Here is a 20,878-nt window from a genome sequence, read left to right on the forward strand (position 1 = left end):
CTGGAGTGCGAGAGGGGTCGGTGTGCACCGACCCTTCTCATTCTCCAGGCTTCGCGCAGATCTCTGCAAGCCGTGGGAGCCTGCACCGGGCTCCCGCGGCTTGCAGAGAGTTGTCTGCATGCTGAAGGCTGGGTGCGCTGAGTTCAGCGCGCCCAGACTTCGTACGGCTCTCCGCAAGCCGCGGGAGCCCTTCGCTGGGCTCCCACGGCTTGTGGAGAGTTGCCTGTTCTGGGGGCTGGGGTCGGGGGAAGCTCGGGCTTCCTCCACCCCCGCCCTGCGCCTGGGGGAAAATAATTTTTTTCCCCTTTATTTCCCCCCCAAAAAATCTAGGTGCGCCTTATGGGACGGTGCGAAAAATATGGTAAATGAAGCGGTGCGATGAAAAAACAAAAACAGCTGAAAAAGTACAATATACGGACAAATCTGCACTCCATAGAAAAAAAAGTATCTTTTTTGTGACAGTCAAAATGTGGAGGAAAAAATCAGATATGGAATTATGAAAAACATTGATGATGATATTGAAAGCGCTTCAGAATTCAGACCGTGGGAAGCCAAAACAAAAATTATTACAATTTGGAAGACAATTGGACTTTTTTTTATTTTAGTTTTTTATTTTCATTGGATTTGATATGTTAATTAGATGTTTTAATAGGAAAATTAATAAATGCTTTAAAAACCCCACACACATTTTGGCAATATCCTTGGGGAGGAGGGCTTTCTTTCATCTTGGCCCTAACCTAATACAGCCTCTGCTTTATGCTACCCTAGTTGATCAAGACACACCTGGTGAACTCCATCAAAGCGCTGCAGAAACATTACGTGACTTCCGACGCCCTCGTGACCAGTGACGACGGAGATGCCAACACCCTCTGCTGTGCCCTCGAAGCAGTGTTTGTGCACGGCTTGAAGGCCAAGCACATCAAGGCAGAATCGGGAGCGAAAGGGAGGAAATTTGCCGGGCGCCTGCCCCTTCCCCAACCAGCCTTTTGGGCCCTGCTGAAAACTATCACACACAGGTGAGGTGGGGAAGACAGCCGCTTTGAGGGTGGAGATTGCAGCCATCAGCAAAATTTGCTGATATTACATGCTTGCTGGGCATGGAGTGGTGGGGGCATTTGCGAGATGCAAATGTGAGATTTCTGCTTACGGTGGTTAACCAGAGTTCAAGGGGATGTGGCTGGTGGAGGGACTTCTCATCTCTTCTTGCTAAAGTCCTGCTAGGAATTTAGGCGGATATAGGCAAAAACTCCTGCCCACCTAGCAGTTCAAAAGCACGTCCAAGTGCAAGTAGATAAATAGGTACCGCTCTGGCAGGAAGGTAAACGGCGTTTCCGTGCGCTGCTCTGGTTGGCCAGAAGCGGCTTAGTCATGCTGGCCACATGACCCGGAAGCTGTACGCCGGCTCCCTCGGCCTGTAAAGCGAGATGAGTGCCGCAACCCCAGAGTCGGTCACACAGCCAAGGAACACAGTTGGAGCCTCCCTCCTCCCTGGCCGGCAGGGAGGGAGAGAGAGGAGCTGCTTCCTTTGAAATTTAAGGGACATCATTTAAGGGACATCTAAGGGACATCCATCAATAAGGGACAGCAGCGGGACATGGCACTGGAATAAGGGACTGTCCCTTCAAATAAGGGACCAGTGGCGTAGCGTGGGTTGTCAGCACCCGGGGCAAGGCAAGTAATTTGTGCCCCCTAACCCGTGGATTTGCTCCCCCTAACCCGTGGATTTGCGCCCCCTAACCCTAACCCCCAGATGTTGCGCCCGGTGCGGCCAGCCCCCCCTGCACCCCCCACGCTACGCCACTGTAAGGGACACTTGACAGCTATGCTGTTTGTGCGGGTGGCGCTGTGGGTTAAACCACAGAGCCTAGGACTTGCCGATCAGAAGGTCGGTGGTTCAAATCCCCGCGACAGGGTGAGCTCCCGTTGCTCGGTCCCTGCTCCTGCCAACCTAGCAGTTCAAAAGCACCTCAAAGTGCAAGTAGATAAATAGGTACCGCTCCGGCGGGAAGGTAAACGGCGTTTCCGTGCGCTGCTCTGGTTCGCCAGAAACGGCTTAGTCATGCTGGCCACATGACCCGGAAGCTGTACGCCGGCTCTCTCGGCCAATAAAGTGAGATGAGTGCCGCAACCCCAGAGTCGGTCACGACTGGACCTAATGGTCAGGGGTCCCTTTACCTTTACCTTTACCTTTACCTTTACCTTTACCTTTATAGGCAAAAAATGTCGGGGCTGGCTGGACAATCAGGAGTGGCCGGGGATTCCTGTCAGAGAACCTCAAAGGGAGGAGCCTCAGAAGAGGAAGGCTTTGGGTTGGGGTGGGACAATGAAGACAGGTCAGAGGAGGAATGGGGGATAAAAAAACTTCTGGTTTTTTAACAAACCCCTCCCCACTTTCCAAGGTCCTTCAGAGCTCCGCCCCTTCCCCCTCCCCTTTTATGAAGATCATCCGCTCTGAGACCCCACAGCTAATTCTCCCCTGGCCTCCTCGCTGGCCCAAGTAGGATCAATTCAGCCAGCTAGCCCTGGGGATTATCTAATTGATTTTTGAATTTTATTGTTGTTCATGTTTTTATACTGTATTTTATGCTGCTTTTATAATTAAGTGTTTTAAAGCGTTATAAATTTGTTGTTAGCTGCCCTGAGCCCGGTTTTTGAACTGGGAAGGGTGGGGTATAAATAAAAATTTATTATTACTATTATTATTATTATTATTATTATTATTATTATTATTATTATCAGAGCTGCAGCATTAATGGGCCTTGTGCTCTCTCCCCCTTCCCTGCTCCTCTCTTTACTTTTCTCCAGAAACATCATTTCTGAGCTGGAGCACCTGGACTTCATCAACACAGACGTGGGCCGCTGCCGTGCTTGGCTACGACTTGCGCTGAACGATGGCCTGATGGAATGCTACCTGAAGCTCTTGCTCCACGAGAAAGCCCACCTCTCTGAGTATTACCATTCGCCAGCCTTGCTACTGGACACCGAGGAGGTTGAGTTCCTTCTCACTTACCTGCAGGGCTTGTCCTCCCTGGCCTTCGACCTCTCCTACAAGTCGGCAGTCTTGAACGAATGGACGGTCACTCCTTTATCCCTGTCGGGACTTTGCCCAGCCACAGAACTGCTTGTGAGTTTGGAGCCCCGGAGGAAAGAATCGCTGGGCTCCCTCTCGCTGTCTTCTGGCTCGGATGACGCTGAGGCTTCCCCAGCCCTCTTGCCTGCCGCTAAAAGCCAACGGGCAGAGAAACTCACTGCATCCAACCTGAGCATCAGCACAACAGGTTCCTCACAGCTGTCTTCCAGCCTCAGCTCCGACGGCCTTCCCCCTGGGACATCTGCTGCCACGCAGAACGCGGACAGGGGTGAGGAGCCCATCTCGGATGATGGTGAATCTGGCGTGGCAACAGCAAAAGACTTGGACCAGTCTCTCCAAGAGTGAGTATGCGGAGGAAAGGGGAAGCCCTTATTTATTTATTTTTTACAATAATATTTATTAAATTTCATCAATAGACATAACAAAAAAGAAAATATACAACAAAGCAATAGAAAAGTGAAAAAGAAGGGGGGTGGGTAACAAACTTAAGATACCTAAACAGAAAAAAAAGAAACTCAATTCATTAAAATGCATTTTCATAAACATTTTGGTTGACTTCATCTAATCTCCATCTGAATTTCCTCTTAATTTGAATGTAGCATTTTCCAGTATCATTATTTCATAAAACAATATTACAGTCGTATTCCAATTTCTTTACCTTTCTTATAATACATTTTCTTATTTATATATTTAAATCTAATTTAATCCTAGGCCTGATTGGTTCTTTCAAGTGATTACATATCTTTAATATTATAATATTTGTTCAAATAGTCTTTAAATTTCTTCCAATCTTCTTGGTATTCCTCTTCTTTCTGGTTGCGGATTCTCCCAGTGAGATCAGCCAGCTCCATAAATTTCATCAACTTCATCTGCCATTCTTCTACCGTTGGTAATTCTTGTGTTTTTCCATTTTCTGGCTAGTAAAATCCTAGCTGCTGTTGTGGCATACAAAAATACTGGGGGAAGACCTTATTCGAGCTTGTCAGATGGCAAAGGTGGCCGCTCACGAGTAACTAGGCAGCACTCCGACCTGCCTTTACAGGTTTTATTTAGGTGCAAAACTATTTACAGTGCAGAACCCCAAAGTTCATGTCTGCCTCAATCGCTAGCAGAATCCGGGAGTGCTTGTTTCCTGACCTCCCCCAACATAAAAGTCTTGTTACGCCCAGCCTTTTCCTTCCATCTTTGCGCTTTAGACTTCTGCGCAGGGTGGGCGACGGAAGGGGTGTGCTTCCCTCCTGGCCAACTTGGCCAGGAGTGGGGCTGAGGCTCCCACCAGCATCCTCTGGTCCTTTCATCTCTTCCCCACTAGAGGTTGGGCTTTCCTCCTCACCGGAAGAGGAACTCCTTCGCAAGATTTTCGGAGGCTCCCTGTAACACAACTGCCCCTCTGTTTCCAGCCCCTGCTCTGATGGCAGTTCCCTGACAGAGTTGGTAAATTGGTGTTCAGATCCTGCTACCAGTTTCAGACAGTCTGAGCTAGCCAATGCATCACGGTGGGCAGGGAGCCGCGATGTATTCCCAGCTCAAATTGCCTGCAGGCAGCAAAGGCGCAGGCAGGCAGGCAGGCAGGCAGGCAGGCAGATGGAGCCTGAGAAGGTTTGGGGCATTCACATTCTTGGGTCTGCCTACCTGCCTGCCCCTCCTCATGCAAGCCAGAGTTGTATTGGGGCTTGCTCAGCTGGGGAGGGCACGGCAGGAGGCTTCCCACCCCACAGCTGAGCAATTTAAGGAAGCCCCCATGCCCCTCCAGCTTGCATGAGTCAGAATGGTATGGGGGCTTGCTCATTAGAACTGGGTGATATATCTCAGCTGTTTCTAAGGTGGGGAGAAGCCACCGAGATACATTCCAGACATCGTGATATATCAGCATATCACAGTATTCAGCCGGTGATATATCACGATGGGGATGCGCATGGTGCTGTGGTCTAAACCACTGTGCCTCTTCGGCTTGCTGATCAGAAAGTCGGTGGTTCGAATCCCTGTGACAGAGTGAGTTCCCGTTGCTGTGTCCCAGCTTCTGCCAACCTAGCAGTTCGAAAGCACACCAGTGCAAGTAGATAAATAGGTATCACTGTGGCGAGAAGGTAAATGGCATTTCCGTGCACTCTGGTTTCCATCACAGTGTCCCACGTGCCAGAAGCGGTTTAGTCATGCTGGCCATGTGACCCGGAAAGCTTTCTGTGGAGAAACGCCGGCTCTCTTGGCCTGAAAGCGAGATGAGCGCTACAACCCCATAGCCGCCTTTGACTGGACTTAATCATCCAGGGGTCCTTTACCTTTATATAACGACTTTGAAAACCCGATTTCGCCTAGACCTTTTCATATCTTACTTTGGCAATGAGTTTATTTTATTTTTCCTAATCTTTATCTTGGTGTACCTGGGCAGTTCCAGGTGGATAGCAACATGTTATTAAAATCATACATGGAAGCCTCATATTTGGCAGGCTGGATTAATATATGGGAACCAACCTTCTTCCCCTATCTAACAGAAAGTTGCTCTGATATCGTTAGACCTCTTTGTCAGGCATTTCTTGCCCCTTTGAGTATACAGTGGTACCTCAGGTTACAGACGCTTCAGGTTACAGGCGCTTCAGGTTACAGACTCCACTAACCCAGAAATAATACCTCGGGTTAAGAACTTTGCTTCAGGATGAGAACAGAAATCGGACGGTGGCGGCAGCGGGAGGCCCCATAGGCTAAAGTGGTGCTTCAGGTTAAGAACAGTTTCAGGTTAAGAACGGACCTCCAGAACGAATTAAGTTCTTAACCTGAGGTACCACTGTATATGAGGTGTCCCCAACTCCCCCGATGAACATACTTTCCACTTCCAGTTTTCAACTCTCTGCTTGGAATGGTCCGTGACATCACAGCAGCGCAGCCAATGGCTAAGGGGCTTGCCCACAGCTGGCATGCGATGTCTGTTTTTGAATCTGTTACATGATATTTCTACCAGGTCGAGTGGTCAGAGTTTCTTTCTTTTTTTGTTTTATTAAATTTATAGGCTGCCCTTCATCCAAGGATCGCAGGGCAGTCTGCAGTATTATGTGTAGCCCAGTCCAGATCACAAATGTGACTGATTTGAGAACTTGATCACGCACTTCCACAACAGACAAAGAGGCGCTTTCTTAGCCTCAAATAATACTCTCAGATTGAAAACAGCAAAAGCGCTAATTGAGGATAGTTGCTTCTGAGTAGCATAGTAAGGTTTATTACAGAAAAGGTGTTGCCGTGCAGGTCGCAGAAGCTGAAGTCATTGTCTTTTAAGCCCAGTACCCTGATCTAAGCTGCAATCCTTAAACACACCTGGGAATAAACCCCACTGTGTTTTTTCAAATAAATAAGCACACCTAGGATTGCACTGCTAATAAATAAAAAAAAACCCCAGAGAGACAGAACATTATGGTACCACACAATCACCATTCGCCTTGGTGAGCCAAAGAAAGATATTAAAGACACTCTATTAAATGATTCATATATATGTGGTGTGAAGCTAAGATCCCGAAGGAAGCTGTGGATCCCAGAGGAAATCACCCATAACTGACACATATGCAATGTATGGATGCTCATACTTTTTAGCTGTAGCTTTCCCAACACGACCTCCTCTACCCTCTTGAGCTTTTTGATAATTCCCAGTATTGAAGGAAGAGCCATGCTAGCTTTCCATTTTGACATTTATTGGTGTTAAGCAAATACTGCAATAGGTATTGTGCCTGAAACTACCTTTTAAGCCAGCTTCCAGGTCCACAACAACCTTTTGTATGAGATGAGGAAACTGTGGCTGGGGGTGGCTGGCTGGCTTGCCCAACAAAATTTGTGGCTAAGGAAGAATTTGAACTCGTGTCTGAGTCACAACATACTCCCCTCCGTCTTACTTTCTGTATAACGATCCACTCCATTCTCAAAAGGGAGTGCTAAACCACAAAAAAAGCAAATTCCTTTGCATTAATCTTATTATCCAACTCAGTGCATAGAACTAGCACATTTGTATACATGTGCTAAAATTCCTTATTTCAGGCTAGAATTGGTGTCTTAGCAGATATGGAGCCTGGAGACCATTTGATGTCCAAAGGGGGTTACTGAATGCCTTGCCTCTGTTGGCATAGCACAGAGTTTCCCAAACTTTGGATCGCTAGCTGTTTTTGGACTACAACTCCCATCGTCCCTAGCTAACAGGACCAATGGTCAGGGGTGATGGGAATTGTAGTCCAAAAGCAGCTGGAGAGAGACCCAAGTTTGGGAAACCCTGGCATAGCACACAGTATAGAGGGAGATGCGATCAAACAGATAACATGCCCCCCCCCACACTTTTGAGTTTTGTTTTAAACTTTTGTTTTTCTTTCAAGGGTGCTAGCAGAATTCAGCAGAGCACAGGGAAAGCCGGAATCGACAGACACCTTGTCGGCTTCCTCACTTCAGTGCCCCTGTCCCGCCACTGATCTCTGCACCACTCGCCTTCCTTGTCCTGTAACAGCTAAACACCCTGCCAGCATCAAACCTCCTGACGCAGCAGACTCACAGCTTCCAAGTCCAGTTGACCCACCTCAAACCAAGGAAGCAGCTCCCGGTTCCAGGGTCCAGCAATCGCCTGCTCTGGACACAGCAGACGCCGCTAAAGGAGTAGCGGATCCATCCCAAACTCATCGTAGCCTCAAGAGAGCAGGGGCTAAATATAGGATCAGTCAAGTTGCTGTCCGTGAGGAAAGCCACCCAAGGACAAGGCGACTTCTCTCACCAGTCTCACCTGTAAGTCACATCTTGCCTCCCCAAATCCTATGAGGTTCCGTTAAAATCTTTAATATTTCGCTCTAGTGAAAAGAAAATTCAGAATGGGATTTCCGTGTAGTTCTGGTGGCACGGGCAAAAGCCCAAATGTTTTGCTCAAAAGCCCAGTGACAGCATGTCTCTGAAGTTGTGTGAATGTGTTTGGTGCACAAGAGGGTTTTTGACTTCTTGGCCAAGCTTGGGATTTTAGGAGATCATAGGTAAAGGCTAAAGGGACCCCTGACCATTAGGTCCAGTCGTGGCCGACTCTGGGGTTGCGGCGCTCATCTTACTTTATTGGCCGAGGGAGCCGGCGTACAGCTTCCGGGTCATGTGGCCAGCATGACTAAGCCGCTTCTGGTGAACCAGAGCAGCGCACGGAAACGCCGTTTACCTTCCCGCCGGAGCGGTACCTATTTATCTACTTGCACTTTGATGTGCTTTCGAGCTGCTAGGTTGGCAGGAGCAGGGACCGAGCCACGGGACCTCACCCTGTCGCGGGGATTTGAACCGCTGGCCTTCTGATCGGCAAGTCCTAGGCTCTGTGGTTTAACCCACAGCGCCACCCGCGTCCTGAGTTAGGAGATCATACTGTGCTTTTAAAAAGGCCCCCCTGCCCAAATTAGGCTGACTAGTCAATCTTGAGTTTTTATTTTCACTATTTATTGAACGATCTCACTGTTCATTCGCGAACCTCTGAGAACCTGAGGGAGTATGGGTAGGCTTAACTTGCTCAAATGTGGCTCTTCGTCTGACGTCAACCAGCCTCTTGTGACTAATACCAATTATAGGTACAAGAATTAGCGGAGTCTCTCCTGCTCCTCTCAGTGAGTGAGTGGTGTTGACGAAGCGGTTACTCTGCAGGTCAGGAAATGCTTTTCCTTGCAGTTAATTAGGAACTTCCTCTCCCCAATTCCATTTCCTCTTTGTACCCGGTGCCTTCAAAGGAAGCCTCTCTCTCATACCTGGCGGTCAGCCAATCTGTCTGTTACACACGCAGCAGGAAGTGAGGTCATGCTGCTTGAGTCAACCTGCCCAAATACCTGCTCTGCGTTCTACAGAGGAGAGCCCTTTAAAACCTTAAGGTTCAGCGGTTGAAAGTTGGCTGCACTTAAGACTTCGGATAGGCGTTCCCATAACCAGTCACCGTGGGACCTGTGTCTATAGAGATATGGGAGCCATGGGTTTATATCACATCTCAGCCCGTGACTCATTGCCTTGGTTGCTCATCTATAAAATAGGCATATTAATCATCTGTCTTGCAGAGCTACTGCCAGGGCAAACAAGGCAGAAATCCCGCACGGGGCTGAACAAATATTTCAAATTCCTGAATGTATTGCAGATCTCTAGGGGATAATGGTGCTTCTCATTTTTCTAGTGATACACAAATTATTAACCATAAGGATAATCAAGGTTGTTCCTGAATTGCAGGGGGTCAGACTAGATGACCCTCTGAGTCCCTTCCAACTCTCCAATTCTATGATTCTATGCTTAACAATTGGTGGGTTTTTAAATTTAAAAAAATGCTTTTTTTAAAGTTTCTGTTGTAATTTTCTCTCTCTTTAAGATAACCTCATTCAAAATTAAATCTGAACTTAACACTCGTAGCTGAGTAAGATTGTCTTCCATGAACATGGTCTTAGCAGTGAGTCCATAAGTGACTGTGGAGGCCAGTTCTGGATCCACACGTCCTTCCACAGTGGGGACATAGGTTTCCGGGTGGGAGTCGATCATGGTGAGGGTTTGACAAGTTTGCCTTCCTCTCAGCTCGTTCCTCCCTTTCTTCCTGAGTTCGAGCGTCTTCAAAGCCCGTGACACCTTTGGTAAAGGCTGTTCTCCAGTTGGAGCACTTGCAGGCCAGTGATTCCCAGTTGTCGGTGTTTATACTACATTTTTTTTAGGTTTGCCATGAGAGAGTCTTTAAGCCTCTTTTGTTGACCACCAGCATTACGCTTTCCATTTTTAAGTTTGGAATAGAGTAGTTGCTTTGGAAGATGATAATCAGGCACCTGCACAACATGACCAGTCCAACGAAGTTGATGTTGAAGAATCATTGCTTCAGTCATGCCATCCTGTATTTCTCTGGGACCATCAACTCAGCCCGCATAGACCCTTAAGCCCAACTCCCTGAGCGCTGCACTGTGTTCGGTGTGGAAGAAACTAGTAACCTTTAAACCAATTAAACAATTTTGCGCTCAGTAATTTTGCTTCCGGACACACTAATGCCACAGCCAAATCTTACTCCACTTTGTTCAGTGGTGCTTGTTTCTGAATAAGGGTGGATAAGACAGAAGCCAAAACCTTCAAGTAAATTATTTTGCTTCATATCCTTCATAAGGAGACATATTTGGTTCTGCAATACCAAAAGCTGTGTGAGCAGCATGGCCAGACATTTTGATTTGTGGTTACCTAAGTGTCCTATTCTTTTCGGTCCCAGCTCCTGCCCACCTAGCAGTTCGAAAGCACATCATGTGCAAGTAGATAAATAGGTATCGCTCCAGCGGGAAGGTAAACGGCGTTTCTGTGCGCTGCTCTGGTTTGCCAGAAGCGGCTTAGTCATGCTGGCCACATGACCCGGAAGCTGTCTGTGGACAAACGCCGGCTCCCTCGGCCTATAGAGCGAGATGAGCGCGCAACCCCAGAGTCGTCCGCGGCTGGACCTAGTGGTCAGGGGTCCCTTTACCTTTAAGTGTCTATCTATTTAGTTACAAACCAATATATACGTATCACTAGAGCAATCATTTAGAATGCATGCTTGCTCAAAAAGTATGCGAGCTTTATTTAGATCAAGTTTTATCATTGGTGTCTTTTCTTGATGGTTTAAAATTGACGGTTTTGACCACCTTAATTTAAAACAGGCCACCCTCAGGATAACGACCACCTCTATACAATGTCTCCCACCATATGGTCATCGGGGTGTATATTGACTTGGATCAAGGGGGCTTCATTTAGTCTTAGCCACTGATAAACCTACCCACTCCAAATACTGACCCTGTTTTAAATCCATTGAGGGAGGCTCGTGCAGGTGATGGTTGGGGTCAAAGCCAAAAGTGGGAGAAAACACCCCACTTTTCTTTCTCTTTTGGAAACCCCTTCCCTCCCCTTTCTTCCGTGTCCAAGCAGGATGTTGGGAGGAAGCTGGACCAGTCTCGTCGGGGGACTGAACTAATTGCTCATAGGAGACTTATTTTCCCTCCTTCAATCTCTCCATTTCTTTTGGTTTTTCATCCTGGTTTTCCCTTGGACTCCCCACACTCTGCTACTTGAAATTACGCCAAGGGGCACAGGGCTTCCAGCCCTACTCCAGGGCTTGGGCAGGAACTGCGCCACTTCTATAAAGCCCTTAGCGCGGTAAAAACAACGTTATTTGCTACTTGTTAATTTCCCTGTTGAATAGTCCAGCTCAATTCAGCTCTTTTTGTTCCCCGACAGGAAACAAACTGGATCACCGAGGATGACATTTACCTTCCCTCTCCTCCTCCTGAGGGAACAGCAAAAAGTCTCTCCCGTTCACTCAGTCCCTCGCCAGAGCGTCCTGCCGATAGCCAGCTATCGATACCAAGCGGCGCTCTGGACCAAGACAAGCTTCATGTGACCTCAGCCAAGGCCAGGAAGCCCAAACTGTCCCCCGAGACGGAATCGAAGGGCTTTAGTGTCGTTCACCGGAGGCAAATGGGTAACGGTCTTTCTGCCATGGGGCAAATGATGGGGCAGGGAGGAGAAAGTGATAGAAGATACATTTGGGGTTGGCTTTAGCAGCCCAACTCCCCATCAAGGGGCTCGGTGTCCCCTAAGTTGGAGAAGAACGTGTGGAGGCAGGAACCAGTCAAAGCAAGGCAAATCTTTATTTTTTTCCTGTTGCAACAGAGTTCTCTCCCTTCCAAGGAGGGGAGGACCTAGAATAAAAGTGTGTAACAACTTTTAAAGACTTTAGAATTTGCCAGACCCCCTTAGCCAAAGACCACCTACAAGCATCATACCACTAAGAGGCAGTCTACATTACAACAGAAATTTGAGAGTGTGGCTTGTCTGTCAAGATATCAGATAATGGTCACTGATTGCCTTATCCTGGCCAGTCTGGGCCATTCTTCCAAAATGGTAAATACCTTAGTTCTTAAATCCATTGTCCCAGACTTCCTTTATTCATGTGATAAGTCTGTTTACAGGGTTTGAAGGATTTTGCAACTGAAAAGAACTATTTCCAAGATCATAGAATTGTCGAGCTGGAAGGGACCCCAAGGGTCATCTATTCCAACCCACTGCAATGCAGGGCTGATTTGTTGTTGTTTAGTCGTTTAGTAAAGGTAAAGGTATCCCTGCCCGTACGGGCCAGTCGTGTCCGACTCTAGGGTTGTGCACCCATCTCACTTAAGAGGCCGGGGGCGTTTAGTCGTTTAGTCGTGTCCAACTCTTCATGACCCTATGGACCAGAGCATAGCAGGCACTCCTGCCTTCCACTGCCTCGCAGTTTGGTCAAACTCATGCTGGTAGCTTCGAGAACACTGTCCAACCATCTCGTCCTCTGTGGTCCCCTTCTCCTTGTGCCCTCAATCTTTCCCAACATCAGGGTCTTTTCCAGGGAGTCTTCTCTTCTCATGAGGTGGCCAAAGTATTGGAGCCTCAGCTTCACGATCTGTCCTTCCAGTGAGCACTCAGGGCTGATTTCCTTCAGAATGGAGAGGTTTGATCTTTTTGCAGTCCATGGGACTCTTCAGAGTCTCCTCCAGCACCATAATTCAAAAGCATCAATTCTTCGGCGATCAGCCTTCTTTATGGTCCAGCTCTCACTTCCATACATCACTATTTGGAGTCATTAAGAGAGTCAAGATGGCCACGGGATTGCTCCCCTGTACTATTTCAGACATGTGGTTTATGTACTTAACGTATGCGTGTTTACCTTGTGCGCTTATGAGCGCTGATTGCGTTTATGTCACCTTAGAATTCTTATGACGAAAGACAAGACAAAACGGTGGTCAGCAGCATCGTTATTTATGACTTCTGAATCACTTTGGCTGGGTCTATAATACCCTTCTTCTTTTTTATCCTCCACCTCCAGGCCTTTCGAACCCTTTCCGTGGTCTGCTGAAGCTGGGGACCCTGGAGCGGCGAGGAGGCATGGGCATCTGGAAGGAGTTCTTCTGCGAGCTTTCGCCGCTGGAGCTGCGCCTCTTTGTGGACAGCGAGGAGCGGGTGTGCGTGGAGACCTGTTCCCTGCTGCGGTGCGATTGCCTGGGGGCAGCTCACAGCGACGGCCGCTTTGACCTGTCCTTCTCGGGCAAACGGCTTTGCCTCCGGGCCGCCTCTCAGGACGAGGCGGAGGATTGGCTGGACCGGCTGCACGAGGCGCTTCAGAAATGTAGGCCTCAGCCGGAAGAAGGCTGGGAGACCCTGGAGGGCACCGAAGCAGTGGAGGACCCGGATGCGAACTCTGCCGGTGGTCCGCCCGGCGAGCTTTCGGCCCTCTTGCAATACAATGGGACAGGCAGCAACGGGCTGGACTGGACGTGCGGTTTGGACCCCGAGCTGGATGCGGTCAAGGAGTCTGTTTTGTACCTGGAAACCGAAAAGACGTGGGCCCCTTTTGTGTTCTCCTTGTCCTTGGAAGCCCTGAAGTGCTTCAGGGCCCGGAACGGGGAGAAAACACTGAGCAACAGCTACGGGATCGAGACCATACAGGACATCCTGCCTGACGTGAGCCTGGGGGGCCCGGCCTTCTTCAAAGTCATCACGTCGAAAGCGGTGCTGAAGCTGAGAGCCGAGAACGCGGAGGAGGCAGCTGAGTGGAGGGACTTGGTCCGCCGGATGCTGATGTCGTACCTGGAGACGGCGGAGGAGGCCTTGAGCCTGGGGGGCAACCTGGACGGGAACTCGCAGGCCGTTTTGAAAAGCACCACCAAGGGGAATGGCTTCCTCCTCAAGTACCTGGTTGCCATCCCCACAGAAAGAGGCCTGGACTGCCAGAGCTTCATCTGTGCGGGTAGGTTGGGGAGTGGCAAGGTGGCTGCAAAGCAGAGCTCGGGGTGGGGAAACAGATACAGTGGTACCTCGGGTTAGGTACCATATTTTTTGCTCTGTAAGACTCACTTTTTCCCTCCTAAAAAGAAAGGGGAAATGTGTGTGCATCTTATGGAGTGAATGCAGGCTGCGCAGCTATCACAGAAGCCAGAACAGCAAGAGGGATTGCTGCTTTTACTGCACAGCGATCCCTCTTGCTGTTCTGGCTTCTGAGATTCAGAATGTTGGTTTTTTTCTTGTTTTCCTCCGCCAAAAACTAGGTGCGTCTTGTGGTCTGGTGCATCTTATAGAGCGAAAAATACGGTACTTAATTCGTTCCGGAGGTCCGTTCTTAACCTGAAACTATTCTTAACCTAAAGCACCACTTTAGCCAATGGGGCCTCCTGCTGCCGCCGTGCCGCCGGAGCACGATTTCTGTTCTCATCCTGAAGCAAAGTTCTTAACCCGAGGTACTATTTCTGGGTTAGCGGAGTCTGTAACCTGAAGCGTATGTAACCTGAAGTGTATGTAACCCAAGGTACCACTGTACAGAAGACTCTCAAAATTGCCAAGGGCCAGTTTGTAGCATCCTTGTTGTTGTTTAGTCGTTTAGTCGTGTCCGACTCTTCATGACCCCATGGAGCAGAGCACACCAGGCTTTGTGCATGGAGTTTTCTTGGCAGGGATACTGGAGTGGCTTGCCGGTTCCTGCTCCAGGTGGATCACATTTGGTCAAAACTTTCCACTATGACCTGTCCATCTTGGGTGGCCCTGCATGGCATAGCTCATAGCTTCTCTGAGTTATTCAAGCCCTTTTGCCACGGCAAGGCAGTGATCCATGAAGGGGTAGCATCCTTAGGAACCCTTAACATAAGAAGAGCCCTGCTAGATCAAGCCGAAGGCTCATTTTATCCAGCAATCTGTTGCCACAGCGGCCAGCCAGGTGCCCAGCAGGACCCGAGTGCAACGGCGCTCTCCGATTCTAGCCATTCCAAGCAACTGGTATCCTGAGACATCCTGCCTTTATTTCAGGCTCCGGGGAATTCTCTCCCTCCCCTGGTGGCCACAAGGAGCAGAGAAAAACAAAGAGTTCTTACTAATGAGTTTATTCACTCATCGCACCAAGAGACAAGGAATGCAATCTGCCTCCCTTAACGGCGTTGCTCCAACTGAGCTCCTCCCGCCTCCCTTCCTTCCAACAGCACTTTCCCTTACGGTGGCCGCCAAGGGCTAATTGTCTCTGAGTGCTTTGCTCTTGCACCCTCAATGAACGTCGAGTTCTGGGAGAAGGGGGCTCAGAAATAATATCCAGTGATAACGCATCAGCTGTTCTGCTCTGTCTCTGTCTCCCCTGGCTCTGTCTCCCCTGGCTCTGTCTCCCCTCTCCCTTCTCCCAACACCTCCCAACTCTTCTGTTCACCTGTCTCCAAGCTGTGACCTTCCTCAAACCACTGCTGTAATTCAATACAGTCATACCTCGGGTTACAGGTGCTTCAGGTTGTGTTTTTTCGGGTTGCGGACCACCGAAACCCGGAAGTACCGGAACGGATTGCTTCCGGGTTCCGGCGGTCGTGCATGAGCTGAAGTGGTAAATCGCGCTTTGCGCATGCACAGAAGCACCAAATCGCAACCCGCGCATGTGCAGATGCACCACTGTGGGTTGGGAATGTGCATCCCGCCTGGGTCACGTTTGCAACCCCAGCGTCCACTGTACTGGCTTCCTCTCCTCTGGAAGCTTCAGGAGAAGGGGTGGGGGGCGACCTCCACCATTCCTCCTCCACCTCGCCCCCTTCAGTCCAGTGCCTGACACTCTGACAGGGGAGATATAACGTGGCTGTTGTGGCCGGCAGCCATTACCATTCCCGCTTTTCTTTCCAGGCTGCTCCAGGCAGATTGGCTTTTCCTTCGTGAAGCCCAAGCTCTGCGCATTCACAGGCCTCTACTATTGTGACAGCTGCCACTGGGATGAAGAGTCTGTGATTCCTTCGCGGCTGATTCACAACTGGGATCTCACCAGGCGTCCGGTAAGTCTGGGCGACTTGAGGATAGGGGGCACAGGACTGGGGTGGCAACATCCCCGGTGAGGGGTGGGGCATACAATGTCCCAATTGACTCCTGATGTGGCTCGTGCATTGTTCATTTTGTTATAATAAAAACGGCTCCCTTTCCCTTATGGGGTATTCCGGAGCCCATATAGAGTCCTTAAGTGGGTTCTCTATCGGTAGGAGAAGATAAGAGAGGCCAACCAGAGTATATTGAGAAGCAAAGCAGCTAGTAAGCCTGATTTTTATTCAAGGAGCTGTTGCAACAGGGTCCCCACTCACCACACGCAGGAGGGAGGAGAACGCTGAAAAACGGTGCGCAAACCCTTATATAGACTTTTGAAATTGCCCACCCTGTAGCCCACGACCACCCCCCTAAAATATCACACATGCATCACAGAAGGAGGCGGTCTACCGCAGAAATCCTGTCTGCCAGGAACCCTGATAATGGTCACTGATTGCATTACCTGGGCAGCCTGGCCATTCTTTTGTGATGGTTAATACTTTAGTTCCTAAATCCAGGTCACAGGCTCACCCTATTCATACACAAAGACTCCCTTCAGACAGGATTTGCAAGCAAAAAGGCAATGGGAAGGCTTTCCCCTTTTGCCTCCCTTACTGCAGAGGAATATTTGAGATCATTGGGAGAGGCAAAATGGCTTCAGGATTGCTCTTCCGTACTGTTTCAGACACATGGTTCATACATTTAGATATGTGTGCATTTATGAATATTCTGTATTTGAGACCTTAAAATTCTTATAACAGTTTCTTATTTGTCCTGATTCTGAGGGACGTGGGTGGTGCTGTGGGTTAAGCCACAGAGCCTAGGACTTGCCAATCAGAAGGTTCGGCGGTTCAAATCCCCGTGACGGGGTGAGCTCCCGTTGCTCGGTCCCTGCTCCTGCCAACCTAGCAGTTCGAAAGCACGTCAAAGTGCAAGTAGGGTAAATAGGTACCACTCCGGCAGGAAGGTAAACGGCGTTTCCATACGCTGCTCTGGTTCACCAGAAGCGGCTTAGTCATGCTGGCCACATGACCCGGAAGCTGTACGCCAGCTCCCTCGGCCAATAAAGCGAGATGAGCGCTGCAACCCCAGTCAGCCACAACTGGACCTAATGGTCAGGGATCCATTTACCTTTACTTGCAAAATATCTGGGCTTGTCAAGGCGGAGAGGAAGATAAAGGGAACTGATAATGGGAAATATCCAGGGTGCTATCCTGAAATTGTAACCAGCCCCTCTGGCTGGCTTCTCTAGATGCCAGCCTAGGACACTTACAGGTGTTTCCATCTCTTAGGTCTGCCGCCAGGCTCTGAAGTTCCTGTCCCAAATTCATAGCCAGCCCTTGATCAACTTGAAGCTTGTGAACGAGACCCTCTATGACCATGTGGACCACATGAGCCACATCTACAAGAGCCGGGAGCAGCTGAAACTCCTTGGTGACTACCTGGTCCTTTGCCGCAGTGGAGCCCTGAAAGAGATCAGCAAGAGGTGAGGCTTCACTATACAGGGGGTCCACCTTCTCCCCCCCCCCTCTTTCTTCCAGGCCTCAAGCCCTTGACCCACTCTCTGTTGTCCATGTTCCTAGCTGGATAAGGGCAGGCAGCTAACATGCATGGGAAATGTTGTGCAGATCCTTGAAGATCTTGGCTTCATTTTTTACGTACATTTCAAAACAGGAACGCTCCCTCCATAAACCCTCCAGGTGACAATTTCAAAGAAGAATGAGATTTTGGGCAGAGCCTCTTTTCCTGAGTTGGTCCTCAGTTGAACAAGATTCTTAGGAGTGTACTTGAGGCTGCTTGCAAATATTTGCTGCTTGCAAGTTACTTATTCAGGGCACTGTTCCATCATCAAATTAAGAAATGCTTTGGGGGGGGGGACTAATTGGAATGTGCTTAAATGTCTGTTGAATGACATAAGCATACTGCTTTTGAGCTTTGTATCCTCACCAGGGGACAGAATGGTGGGATTCATCCAACATAGTGGTATAGTTTTCCAAGGAATGTCTCAGCCCTTCTCACAGTGCATCTCAGCATATGATTTAGGGATTGCTGTACCTTATACAAAATCTGTCCTTCAACCAATGAGGCCTAGAAACTTTGGACTCAGCTAGTGGACGCAGGCCATAAAGAAGGCTGATCGCCAAAGAATGGATGCTTTTGAATTACGGTGCTGGAGGAGACTCTTGAGAGCCCCATGGACTGCAAGAAGATCAAACCGATCCATTCTGAAGGAAATCAGTCCTGAGTGCTCACTGGAAGGACAGATCCTGAAGCTGAGGCTCCAATACTCATGAGCCACCTCATGAGAAGAGAAGACTCCCTGGAAAAGACCCTGATGTTGGGAAAGATGGAGGGCACAAGGAGAAGGGGACGACAGAGGACGAGATGGTTGGACAGTGTCGGTCCAAGAGTCGGTCACGACTAAATGACGAAACAACAACAACAGGGAACGCAGGTGGCGCTGTGGTCTAAACCACTGAGCCTCTTGGGTTTGCCGATCAGAAGGTCGGCGGTTCTAATCCCTGTCACGGGGTGAGCTCCCATTGCTCTGTCCCAGCTCATGCCAACCTAGCAGTTCAAAAGCACGCCAGCGCAAGTAGATAAATAGGTAACGCTGCGGCGGGAGGGTAAACAGCATTTCCATGCGCTCTGTTTTCTGTCATGGTGTTCCATTTTGCCAGAAGCGGTTTAGTCATGCTGACCACATGACCCAGAAAGCTGTCTGTGAACAAACGCTGGGGTCCTCAGCCTCAAAAGTGAGATGAGTGCCGCATCTCACTTTGACTGGACTTAACCATCCAGGGGTCCTTTACCTTTTCTTTTCTTTTTTACAATGTTTTAGGTGCATTATACAAATCTGACACTAGATGGCACTGATGAGCTAATGGCAAATTCCATATATAAAGGTAAAGGGACCCCTGACCATTAGGTCCAGTCGTGGCCGACTCTGGGGTTGCGGTGCTCATCTCGCTTTACTGGCCGAGGGAGCCGGCGTACAGCTTCCGGGTCATGTGGCCAGCATGACTAAGCTGCTTCTGGCGAACCAGAGCAGTGCACGGAAATGCCATTTACCTTCCCGCCGGAACGGTACCTATTTATCTACTTGCACTTTGACATGCTTTCGAACTGCTAGGTGGGCAGGAGCAGGGACCAAGCAACGGGAGCTCACCCCGTCGCAGGGATTCGAACTGCCGACCTTCTGATCGGCAAGTCCTAGGCTCTGTGGTTTAACCCACAGCGCCACCCGCGTCCCACATATATACTTTACAACATTTTTTTAAAAAGCATTTTCACAGCATTTCTTCATATCTGTGGCAAATGTAGAAGCGCGGGGCCTGCAGAAGCAGGAAGTGCAGAGAAATGAAATTGGGGGAAACAGCCGAAGGAGGTTGACCGTGCACATGCTTGTGCAAGAAAGAGTGTGGGCTTCCCTATCGGCCTGTCCTTGCAAGCCAATTAGGAGTATAGGGATTATATGGCTTCTATATAGGTCTTGGCAGCAGATGGGAAAAGCTCTTAACAAACTGTTCCTCCTCTTTTGTATCCTTTCCGAAGGCTCAATCACCGGCACTACCTCCTGGAATGTCCCCATAAATACAGCGTGGCTGACCTGAGGCAGGTAGGAGATCTGGAAAGAGGAAGCCTCTGAAACGAGGGTTTGCCTCGGGAAAACGAACCCCACTCTGTCCTCGATTCCCCCACGACCCAGCCCAAGGCTTAACCTACACACGTTAGAATGCAGCGTACTGAACCAAAACAGAGAAACTGGTCTGAGCATGCTCAGAAGCAAGCTTTTATCCCTTTGCCTCAAGATAGCTTCGAAAACAGCTTTGGAGTCTTAAATGGTCGCATGGAACCTCATTGGTGCTCTCCCCAATATGTGTCAAATTTCCCTTTTGTCCTGCATGTTGCAGATGCTTTGTTATCTGTGTCAGAACCTCAGGTGTTAGTCGGTCACCTGGCCTCTCTGTATTCACAGCTGCCTCATAGATAAAGGTTTCCCTTTTACGACCACCCTTCCCCACCTGCTAATACCTACGGGACCACCTCTCCTGATATGTCCCACGGAGGACCTTACGGTCTTCAAATAAAAACATTTTGGAGGTCCCAGGCCACAGAGAGGTTAGGCTGGCCTCAACCAGAGCCAGGGCTTTTTCGGCTGTGGTCCCGATCTGGTGGAACGCTCTGTCACAAGAGACTAGGGCCCTGTGGGACTTGACATCTTTCCGCAGGGCCTGCAAGACAGAGCTGTTCCACCAGGCCTTTGGCCAAGGCACAGTCTGACCCCCCCTCCTTTGGTGATCCTCGTAGAACTCTGGCCCAGTGGTTGCCATTTGATTTTGAATTACCGTATTTTTTCGCTCTATAAAACACACCAGACCACAAGACACACCTAGTTTTTGGAGGAGGAAAACAAGAAAAAAAATATTCTGAATCTCAGAAGCCAGAACAGCAAGAGGGATCACTGCGCAGTGAAAGCAGCAATCCCTCTTGCTGTTCTGGCTTCTGGGATAGCTGCGCAGCCTGCATTCGCTCCATAAGATGCACACACATTTCCCCTTACTTTTTAGGAGGGAAAAAGTTAGTCTTATAGAGCAAAAAATACGGTATTTTAGAATATTAATTTTAGAATGCTGTATTACTTTTATTGCTGTTAGCTGCTCTGAGCCCGGCTTCGGCTGGGGAGGGCGGGATATAAATAAATTTTTATTATTATTATTATTATTATTATTATTAATAGCCCTCCTCTGTTCCTAGATAGCAGATGGCGTGTTTGAGACCTTCCTCCAGTCTCTAATTCAGTTTGCCTCCCATCACGTCTACAATTGCGACCTTTGCACCCAGAGGGGCTTCATCTGTGAGATCTGCAACAGGAATGACATCATCTTCCCCTTTGAATTTGACACGACAACCAGGTGAGCGTTCTTCCTCTCTTCCCCACCTTGCCTTTGGAGTCAAGTTTTCAAAGAAGCGATTCGTTTT

General features: G+C 49.0%; 1 protein-coding gene across 3 annotated transcripts in view; it reads left to right on the plus strand.

Annotated features, from left to right (window-relative positions):
- Positions 1 to 20,878, plus strand: part of PLEKHM1 (pleckstrin homology and RUN domain containing M1) — a 46,745-nt gene that overhangs the window by 17,297 nt on the left and 8,570 nt on the right. For all 3 annotated transcript variants that reach the window (XM_081837666.1, XM_081837667.1, XM_081837668.1), the window contains 9 exons: positions 769 to 1,016; positions 2,806 to 3,432; positions 7,438 to 7,837; positions 11,288 to 11,531; positions 12,912 to 13,832; positions 15,728 to 15,873; positions 17,188 to 17,381; positions 19,451 to 19,514; positions 20,654 to 20,811. In XM_081837666.1, the coding sequence (XP_081693792.1) occupies positions 769 to 1,016; positions 2,806 to 3,432; positions 7,438 to 7,837; positions 11,288 to 11,531; positions 12,912 to 13,832; positions 15,728 to 15,873; positions 17,188 to 17,381; positions 19,451 to 19,514; positions 20,654 to 20,811 (3,002 nt within the window). The remainder of the gene's footprint in view (positions 1 to 768; positions 1,017 to 2,805; positions 3,433 to 7,437; positions 7,838 to 11,287; positions 11,532 to 12,911; positions 13,833 to 15,727; positions 15,874 to 17,187; positions 17,382 to 19,450; positions 19,515 to 20,653; positions 20,812 to 20,878) is intronic.

This window comes from Podarcis erhardii, assembly GCF_964252035.2.
Source record: "Podarcis erhardii genome assembly, chromosome: 13".
NCBI lineage: Eukaryota > Metazoa > Chordata > Lepidosauria > Squamata > Lacertidae > Podarcis > Podarcis erhardii.